Below are 10,066 nucleotides of genomic sequence, written 5' to 3'. Positions count from 1 at the left end.
CAGTATTATGCTATCCTACAGTTTTTCCAAGTTTACTGTCCTACTGATATTCTTTGCCTTAATTTTATATACAGTAAGTTTCAATGTGAACCCCTTAGTATATTACTCAAATATAAAGTATCCAACCCAATAAAAATCTGACAAGTGGATTAATTTTGGCATACATAATATTTTTAAGTATACATTAAGGACAACTGGATCGGACCCTACGTGTTAGAAATAGACAGTAATGATTGTAGCAAACATTATGAATCCATTTCACTTTCATTAATCTCACAGTGAAAGTTTAATCATCAGCATTATGACTCTATCAATATTGTCACAGTGGCTAATTATTAGTTTACTCACCTGCTCTGAATTTACAAGTACAGGAGCTCATGGTATGAGTCCCTTTAAACTTTTTATCACGTATACCTTTTATGAGATGTTCATTACTCCCATAGACAGTTCATTCTAAATTGTTGACAGATAAACCTTTAGACAAAGATGTGCAGAACTCCCGCACATGTGCTTAACATATTTGAGGCTAAATCCAGACCTTTCATTCAGTGTGGAACATTCCTGCAGGAAGAGCTGATGAAATCAGTAATTAAAGGGCCCACTCTTGCTGTTTCAAAACTCCCTTTTGACTTTTTCTTGAATACAGACTGCATGCTTGGACTTTAAATATAAACATGAAACCAATACATTGAACCTACCAAAAACCAGCCAATCAACCAACCAAAAAATAGAAACACAGACAGACTCTTGTTCTCTGACTCAGCTCCCAGCCTACACTATTTAATTTACAAGCCTCCTGTCAGTTTCATTGATTAAAGATTCAGTCTGTTGGAAAGCTAGTCATGGAAGAGTTTAAACACCCCTCCTTTCTATTCAGTGACCCTAATTATCAGGCAGAGACAATGCAAGAAAAGGCCTTCTCCTGACAGTGTAACATTCATTATGGCCAGCTGATCTCAATTCAATGCACATTCCCATGTTTTTGGATTAAAGCCTTTTTGTTGTTGTTGTGCAACATCAATATTGGATGTGTTGGGCCTGAGAGAGATGTGTCAAAGCCAATGGCAACACAAGAGATCTTGTGTCATATGTTGTTATATTTGTATTCACCGCATTTAGTCTTTTTTTGGGTGAATTTTGTTTGTAAATGAAAGGTAATGCATTGAAGTAATGTCAACGAGAAAAATGTTGTGGCAATCATGCTTTCCCCCTTCAAAAAAAATAATGCATTATATGCAGTCAATATCTTAGATGAGCAAAGCCAGAGCTCAAACACAGCGGGTGGCTCTATTTAAAGAGGAAAAAGCCTTGCTGTATTTTGCCTCCAGCTTATTGCCAAACGCCTCAGAATATGAAGGGTGCATTTCAAAGTCGGGGGCTGTAGGGGAAAAAGAAGGAACCGTCCCAACATTTAAATCCATTAGCAACCAGACAAAACACATATTGATAGATAAAGCCCTGGTCGGTTTCACGAAAGGGAGTGAAAGCAAGAAGGAAACAGCCCGATCCTCGCTGCATCCCTGGCCCAGAAGGAAGCTGCGAAGGGCTCGACCTGCCCTGCCCGCTTTTAGGTACCACTCCGTAAGTTTCTCCAGCTGCCTCCCTCCCCTTGCTCCGCTTTGGCCCCTCCTCTGGGCCAGGAACGCGGTTCCATGGCCGCTGATTGGCTGCAGCCCGGCGTAGCTCAGGTCCGGAGCCGGGCTCTCTCTCCAGACTGTGTGGTGGCCAGGAGTTTGCAGCAGCGGCGGGGAGGTGAAGCGGAGCAGCGAGGAAGCCAAGCCGCCCAGCGCTCTGGCACACGCGTGGCACCGCTGGGGCAGGCTTGCCCCAGGCACCAGCACTCCCGCCGCCAGCCCTGCAGCAGCCGCGGCTCCTCAGGCTTTGGGAGGCTCGGATTTGCTGAAGAACTTAAATAAAAAGCTCCTCACTCGTCCACGGCGTCATTTCTGCAGGTTGGGCACACACACGCAGCCAGCCAAGCACGGCCCCCGCCTAGCGCTTTCCCTCCCCCGGCGTGCGTCCAGCCAGCCACGATTCAGTGACTATGAGCCTGCAAGTGAAACTTTCCCGGAGCGAGCTGTATTTCCCCTGCCCATTCGCAAAGCCGATGAATGCGAGATAATAATGGAGAGGAAAAAGGCAGAGGCAGTCTCCGAGCTCAGCACGCCAGCGCTCTGATTCACCGCGGAGCAGCCCGCACCTGCTGTAAGCGCCTCGGACTTTGCCTAGCCAACCTATTGCTCCTACTTTCCCCGGGTGAGCCGAAGGAAGAGGAGAGGTGGGACAAGTAGCCCGTTGCAGCTGCTGTACAAACTGCTGTAAGAACTTGCGTGGCGGATACGGTGTGAATGACTAGCTCGGGTTTCTAAAGGCGAGCGTGACTTTCCACTGCTCGCCCTATGACTCTCAGAGATGACACAGCCTTCGCCATCTCCAGCCCAGGGAAGTGGCTCCGCGGGAGGGTCCTGAGGAACCCCCACCCCCAAAATCCGATTCTTATTTTGCAGACGCTCCCCTCCTCCCCTCTTTTCAGGCTGTGACTTATGATCGGACAAGGCTCCCCCCACCCTTGCACGTTTGCAGCCGCACTTTCACAGCAGCCTCTGTCTCGGTGTCTGCTTGCTTGTATTTTTTTAAATAGGATTTTATTTTTAGTGCAATAACCACGAGGATGCGTTTAAAGTGCGCCTGGTCTCTGCAATGAGGTCTGTGCTGGGGGGTTTTTTTTCGGAAGGGGGGAGATATTGCGCATGCCAGGTGCAGATAAATCCAGATTCCCGCATCTATTGACTGCTCTGCGATTTTTTTAAGATCTCTCTATAAAAGACATTTTTTCTATAACTTCTGACTTGCATGCATATCGATGGGCGGAAAGCGCAACTGATTTTATTGGGGTGATCGATGCTAACTTTGATAAAGAGGTGACACTGACTGCCGGGGGAAGCAGACGAGCTGAGTGTGTCTCTAGACGATTTTTGCCTCTGATTTAACCCTATTTTAAAAGAAACCCCAGACAGCCAAGCACCAAAACAACACCCCCGCCCCCCGCGAGCCTGCTCCAGCCGGGCTATCAACAGGCAGCCAGGAGGGAGGCTGGGCGCCAGGTGTGCGGAACCGGGAGATGGATATTCTTCTCCCCGTCCTGCTCGCCTTGCTGTGGACCGGGGCAGGAGCCCTGATTAACCTGAAGTACTCGGTGGAGGAGGAGCAGCGCGCCGGCACGGTGATCGCGAACATCGGCAAGGACGCCCGGGAGGCTGGCTTCGTGCTGGACCCCCGCCAGCCCGCCGCCTTCCGGGTGGTCTCCAACTCGGCCCCGCACCTGGTGGACATCAACCCGGGCTCGGGCTTGCTGGTGACCAAGCAGAAGATCGACCGGGACCTGCTGTGCCGCCAGAGCCCCAAGTGCGTGATCTCGCTGGAGGTGATGTCCAGCTCCATGGAGATCTGCGTGATCAAACTGGAGATCAAGGACCTGAACGACAACGCGCCCAGCTTCCCCACCGACCAGATCGAGCTGGAGATCTCGGAGACGGCCAGCCCGGGCACGCGGGTGCCGCTGGAGAGCGCCTACGACCCGGACTCGGGCAGCTTCGGCGTGCAGAGCTACGAGCTCACCCCCAACGACCTCTTCGGGCTGGAGACCAAGACGCGCGGCGACGGCTCCCGCTTCGCCGAGCTGGTGGTGGAGCGCAGCCTGGACCGCGAGACGCAGTCCCACTACAGCTACCTGCTCACGGCGCTGGACGGCGGCGACCCGCCCAACTTCGGCACGGTGGAGCTCAGCATCCGGGTCATTGACTCCAACGACAACAACCCGCTCTTCGAGGAGCCGGCCTACGCCGTCAGCGTGCCCGAGAACGCGCCGCCCGGCACGCCCCTGCTCCGCCTCAACGCCTCCGACCCCGACGAGGGCACCAACGGGCAGGTGCTCTACTCCTTCCACAGCTACGTGTCCGAGCGGGCGCGCCAGCTCTTCCACCTGGACCCGCAGAGCGGCCTGCTCAGCGTCAGCGGCGCCGTGGACTACGAGGAGGGCCACAGCTACGAGCTGGACGTGCAGGCCAAGGACCTGGGGCCCAACTCCATCCCGGCCCACTGCAAGGTGACGGTCAGCGTGCAGGACGCCAACGACAACCCGCCCCTCATCAACCTGCTCTCGGTCAACAGCGAGCTGGTGGAGGTGAGCGAGAGCGCGCCGCCTGGCTACGTCATCGCCCTGGTGCGGGTCTCCGACCGTGACTCCGGGGCCAACGGGCGGGTGCAGTGCAAACTGCTGGGCAACGTGCCCTTCCGCCTGCAGGAGTACGAGAGCTTCTCCACCATCCTGGTGGACGGGCGGCTGGACCGGGAGCAGAGGGACCAGTACAACCTCACCATCCAGGCCAGGGACAACGGGGTGCCCTCCCTGCAGGCCACCAAGTCCTTCACCGTCAAGATCACTGATGAGAACGACAACCACCCCCACTTCTCCAAGCCCTACTACCAGGTCATTGTGCAGGAGAACAACACCCCCGGGGCCTACCTCCTGTCTGTCTCTGCCAGGGACCCTGACCTGGGCCTTAATGGCAGCGTTTCCTATCAGATTGTACCCTCCCAAGTCCGGGACATGCCTGTCTTCACCTACGTCTCCATCAACCCCAACTCTGGGGACATCTATGCCTTGAGGTCCTTCAATCACGAGCAGACCAAGGCCTTCGAGTTCAAGGTCTTGGCCAAAGACGGGGGCAGCCCCTCCCTGCAGAGCAATGCCACCGTCAGAGTGATCGTCCTGGATGTCAATGACAACACCCCTGTGATAACTGCCCCACCTCTGGTCAATGGGACTGCAGAAGTGTACATCCCTAGGAATGCCGGGGTTGGCTACTTAGTGACAGTGATCAAGGCAGATGACTATGATGAAGGGGAGAATGGAAGACTGTCCTATGAAATGGCAGATGGGGATAGAGGATTTTTTGAAATAGATCAGTTCAATGGAGAGATAAGGACCACCAGAGCATTTGGGGAGAATGCAAAAACTACTTATGAACTGATTGTGGTGGCGCATGATCATGGAAAAACATCACTCTCAGCTTCTGCCTTGATTTTGATATACCTATCCCCAGCTCTCGATGCCCAGGAATCTATAGGATCTGTTAACTTGTCACTGATTTTCATTATTGCCCTGGGTTCTATTGCTGCCATTCTTTTTGTCACCATGATCTTTGTTGCAGTCAAGTGTAAAAGAGATAACAAGGAAATAAGGACCTACAACTGCAGGTAATGTGAACTTGTTTCTTTGTACCATGCAATATGTGCTTTGATTTTTTTTCCAATCTAAATTACTTTTTGATTTGTTTTAAACCCACAGGTGTATTGCACTTACTTCAGGAGCAAGAATGAGGGTTCGTGATATTATGTTGCTTTTAAGAAAATTTCCATAAATGTTTTTTTTTTTTAAATTACTCTGGGAGAAGTGTTTTTTAAAAGAATATTCCAGTCTGAATAAGTGTGTTTTGACAATCTGTCCTAATATAAATTTTCTTATGCATTCTGTAGCAGAACAAACCAGTCTGTCTTAAATCATCATAGCTATTTCCTGTGAGTTTGGGGGGGGGGGAAATGTACAGATCTAATTATTACCAAAAGAGAGATCCCCTGATTTTAGATTTCAGGAGAGAACTGTGTTTCATATTGTTGCACTCACTCTTGGGTGAGCAGTACCATCCTGGTTGTAAAGCAAGGTTGGATTTTTGAAGCACTGAGTAGCTGAAAAGGAAAAAGCCCAAGGTGAGGAGAGCTGTAGTAGGTGCTCACAGCACTGAGTCAACACATAGGATAGCAAGTCCACACCTACAGTAGTAGTTGGCATTGATGGGCTTTGCTTTAAGGTTCCTTTGCATGGTGTTTGCATCCTGTCCCTACCAGAGGATGTCACTATGGGCATTTTTTATGTGTTGGTTTTCTTCAGGAGTGGTGGTTATAAAAGGAAGGTGGAAGCTGGGAGAACTCACTATGAAAGAAATCACGGTTCAGCTAGAATTCATAAAGTGGAGCAGTGCCCTTAAAGCTCTTTCTTTCATGTAAAAGAACAATTGTGCATGTATGTTTCAGGATGCAGCTCTTACAAGCAAAAATAAATCCAAAGGAATAGGGGGAAAAGAGTCATTTCCTTGAATAAACCCAATTCCTTGTGAAAATGTAATGGTTGATTTAGTTCTTTTTAGTTGTTTTAATGATCGTATTTACAACTCTGCATGATCTTGCAATGCACAATCACAAGTCCAAAATGAGGAATGGTAAGTCATCTCTGCATCTGAAACCTTAGCTGCTATGAAAGCCTAATGTTTGAAATTGGGTCCCCTGAATATGTAAAAGCCATGCGATTATTGTCTCTTTTACTATTCTCTGTGTTACACAAGTTAGTAGACAAATGCTAACCACACATGAATATCAATCAGATGCCATAAAGGAGCAGCTGCAATGCCTCATAAATGGTTTAATCCTGTTACTAGTGAAATAGCCATGACTTCTTCATTCCTTCAGCACTGAATCTTTCAGATGGAAGGAATGGAAATTAATTTTGATCTACCTTTGTAACGTACGATTGCCTGTGGCAATTTTATAGTGCAGAAGAATGTGCAGTCTTTAAAGTTTTATTTACAGAGATATAATAACGGAGAGTTCAGTTTTTATATCCCATTTTCACAACATAAAGCATGTTTATAAGCCCTTTCGCTGGATGGGGAAAAATCATCTGCAAATAAAGCACTGTATGTGCCATATTATGGGATGCCTAGCTTTAAGTGAGAGCTAATATACTGGATTTCTTGCCAGTTTGGTCCATTAAACAAGAATAGGATCTGAATGTCTAAAATCAAATCGTGGTGGTGCCCCTAACAACTTCATACATAGGACCAGGAGGCTTAATGTGTTTTAAGGATTAATGAAGTGCAGTTTAATGAAATAATTGGTCAATAGAGAAAGGACATCAAAATGAATGCTATGAGAATTGGAATCTCACATTGCTAAACTTAAACATTGAGGTAAACAAAACAATTAAAGCTCTGTCAAGTGTTGTTAGACTAGCCTGCGTGCATACAGATCTTCTGCACAACAAAAATCTCCTGAATTCCTTTAATTTATTGACAAGCACAATGGACTGAACATTCTATTATCAGTGTCAATCTGATCAAGCGAAGTCAGCTGCAGAGGCGCAAAGAAGTACTGTATAGGCTTAGCTGTGTATTTGATCGTCGTGTGTCCCATATGTGCATTTTGTGTATCTGTTTAGACTTGTCTTTTCTTATTTTTTCAAGGTGCCTATCAACATCTGCAGGAGGTTTTTCATAAAATTAGTTAATTTATGAGGTGTATGAAAGAGCTGTTTGATTTGGTGTTTTTTTTTTTTTCCCTGCACAGGCAATTAGCTTTGTAGAGCAAGAATGCTTGTACAATATTTACCTTTCTAGATAAACTTGTGTTACTTATTCTTCCTATTATCTCTTAATTGCAATTATTGGATTCCAAAAAACCCATCTTTATCATGATATGAAAAGTAACAAACTCCACACTTTTGAATGTATATTGCTGGTTATGGTAGTAGTTTAACATAATTCCTTTGAGAAGTATTGTACTGTCTGGCATCTTGTATGCATATCTATATCTATCTGCATGGCGTTTGATAATGGTACACGGTCCTCTGTGTCAAAAAAGAACCACAGTCACTTCAGGGATAATGGCGAGTGCAATCATGTTTTTCATTATTTTTTCCTGTAGTTTAATGATGACATTCTTCCTTTGGTATTTTTTAAGAGGAAAAAGACCCACATCCTGTATCAGTTCATTCTTTCAGCAGGTATGAAGCAAAGGGGAAAGAGAGGCATAGAAAAACAAGCTGATGTAAGAAGAGGTCAGAAGAATAGTTTCTCTTTGAAAACACCATTTTGCTCTGCAGTTTCTGGAAGAAAAACATTTCCCAGGAAGTGGAGAGGGGTATTGGGGGGAGGAGAGAAGAAAGGTTCAAGAGAAGATTTAAAGTTATCAAATGCTACCAGGAAAGAGTGGAAATAAAAGCAACCTGGAAACATTTTGTTATCCAAACAGCCTTCGGAGTGTGGTGGGATAAGTGTGCAAGATAAGAATATTGTGGAATTTGCTGTATTTACTGCTAAGATCTGGAGGAAATCCTCTAGTCATGCTGGTTTTTGAGTTACATGAACTAAACACTTTTAAAATCCTTATTACACATGAATATTACTTCAGGTACCCTATTCAGTTCATGGATCTTAACATTTCCATTTTTCTTTTCTGCAGGCTGAACTTTAATTGCTGATATTTAGTTATCAGGAATATAAACACCAAATGAAACACGGATGGAATTTTCCCTTCCCTTTCTTTTTGTGTGTGACCTGTAAACTTTATATATATGAAAACAAGCTAAAGATCATATATTGCCAGAGGATTCAAAACATGACATAATCTTCATGAATAAGAAGTCTGTGTTAAGATGGGGCTAAGTCCTCCGGGTTTCTTAATATTTATCAAGCAGGGCACAGTTCAGGATTCTATGAGATACTCATTTTTCTTCTTCTGTCCCACAGAATTGCAGAGTACTCCTATGGGCATCAAAAGAAATCAAGCAAGAAGAAAAAAATCAGCAAGAACGATATCCGGCTGGTACCACGGGATGTAGAGGAAACAGATAAAATGAATGTGGTGAGCTGCTCTTCCCTTACTTCATCTCTCAACTATTTCGACTATCATCAGCAGACCTTGCCACTGGGCTGCCGCAGATCTGAAAGTACCTTCCTCAGTGTGGAGAATCAGAACACTAGGAACACAGGCTCCAACCATGTTTATCCCCACACCTTCACCGGGCAGAGTCCCCAGCAACCAGATCTGATCATCAATGGAATGCCATTGCCAGAGGTGAGTGTGGCCAGAACTCCTACAAAGTTTAGGAGGCTGAATCTAAACAGTTTGACAACCTCCCTAGCAGCAAATGACAGTTTGGTGTATAGAACTTAGTGTATAAAGGAAATGTGTCTTGTTGCAAGTCATGCCTCCAGACTTTATAGTATCTGCTTCCAGAAGGAGGTGGATGTTAATGTAAATATACGTACATATAACGCATTTTAATTTTTGCAGAGTATTACACTCCATGCATCTGTTGGTGTTGCCATTGTAGTCTCTGGCTTTTAAGCATTGCAAAAGCTGCTGCTCGAACACAGCGACCAACCATATTTAATGCATGCTCTACATGGATGTTCAGATACCATGGTGATGAGCATATTATGAATATCTACTGGTTACATTAAGAGTTGGATATAAAAGTCTGAAGTCACATAAATCTGTCTAATGGAAGAACCAGCCACTATAGTAATCACTGACTTCAAATATGGGCACAGTCCTGCAACTCTTTCTCATGTGAGTAATTCTTGCTCACCACATGTAGTCCCAGTGAAGTCAGCAGGACTGTTAACGCGAGTAATGATGGCAGGGTCAGGCCCATGCTGTACTAATAGTGTTGGTGGAGTGTTGTTTTTACTTTTTCATGCCAATTTCATACATTTTAGCTTTAACGGGATGACTCTTAAGGAAACATCAGATTAGTCAATAGTTAAATTCTTAAGTAGGTCTTTGAAGGTTTTTTAATTTTTATATGTGGACATTGGTACTATAGCAGGAATACACAGTGCCTCAGGATTTTCACTTTAAATTAGGCAGCTGAAGTTCTAACCTCTCCCATATTGTCACCTCACTGTTGTTAATTAGTGGTGACCATTGAAATAGGTGTCTTCCTAAATATGAAGAAATGAGGCAAAGTGTCTGTGGCCCTGGTCATACTCACTGACTTCCTCTAATTCTGTCAGGTGTTTTCTGTACATCATGGGCATTGTTTACTGTTGCTTGTTTGTTTCTCTTTGAATTGTTGTTTGGTATTAAACAAAACAATCAAAGGTTTGTCATGTTTCCTACTTTAAACAGAATAACAAAGCTGAAAAAGCAGCTAAAATATTTATGGCCTACTCTAATCTGCTCTCAATACACCAGGGTAAATGCAAAATGAGTCCACTGAAAACAG

At 45.5% G+C, this 10,066-nt stretch overlaps 1 protein-coding gene and 1 long non-coding RNA gene across 5 annotated transcripts in view; one reads left to right on the top strand and one right to left on the bottom strand.

The window, feature by feature from the left end:
• The first annotated feature begins 278 nt into the window (after nt 1-278).
• PCDH19 (protocadherin 19) overlaps nt 279-10,066 on the top strand; it is a 118,754-nt gene continuing 108,966 nt past the window's right edge. For all 4 annotated transcript variants that reach the window (XM_050965007.1, XM_050965006.1, XM_050965009.1 and 1 more), the window contains exons 1-2: nt 279-5,259; nt 8,583-8,910. In XM_050965007.1, coding sequence (XP_050820964.1) covers nt 3,122-5,259; nt 8,583-8,910 — 2,466 coding nt within the window. In that variant the 5' untranslated portion in view covers nt 279-3,121. The remainder of the gene's footprint in view (nt 5,260-8,582; nt 8,911-10,066) is intronic.
• Nucleotides 6,741-10,066, bottom strand: part of LOC127056820 (uncharacterized) — a 40,610-nt gene continuing 37,284 nt past the window's right edge. Inside the window, exon 4 of the long non-coding RNA XR_007775925.1 lies at nt 6,741-8,597. This is a non-coding gene — a long non-coding RNA (uncharacterized LOC127056820). The remainder of the gene's footprint in view (nt 8,598-10,066) is intronic.

This window comes from Gopherus flavomarginatus, chromosome 8 (assembly GCF_025201925.1).
Source record: "Gopherus flavomarginatus isolate rGopFla2 chromosome 8, rGopFla2.mat.asm, whole genome shotgun sequence".
NCBI lineage: Eukaryota > Metazoa > Chordata > Testudines > Testudinidae > Gopherus > Gopherus flavomarginatus.
This window is presented reverse-complemented; position numbering and strand designations above follow the sequence as displayed.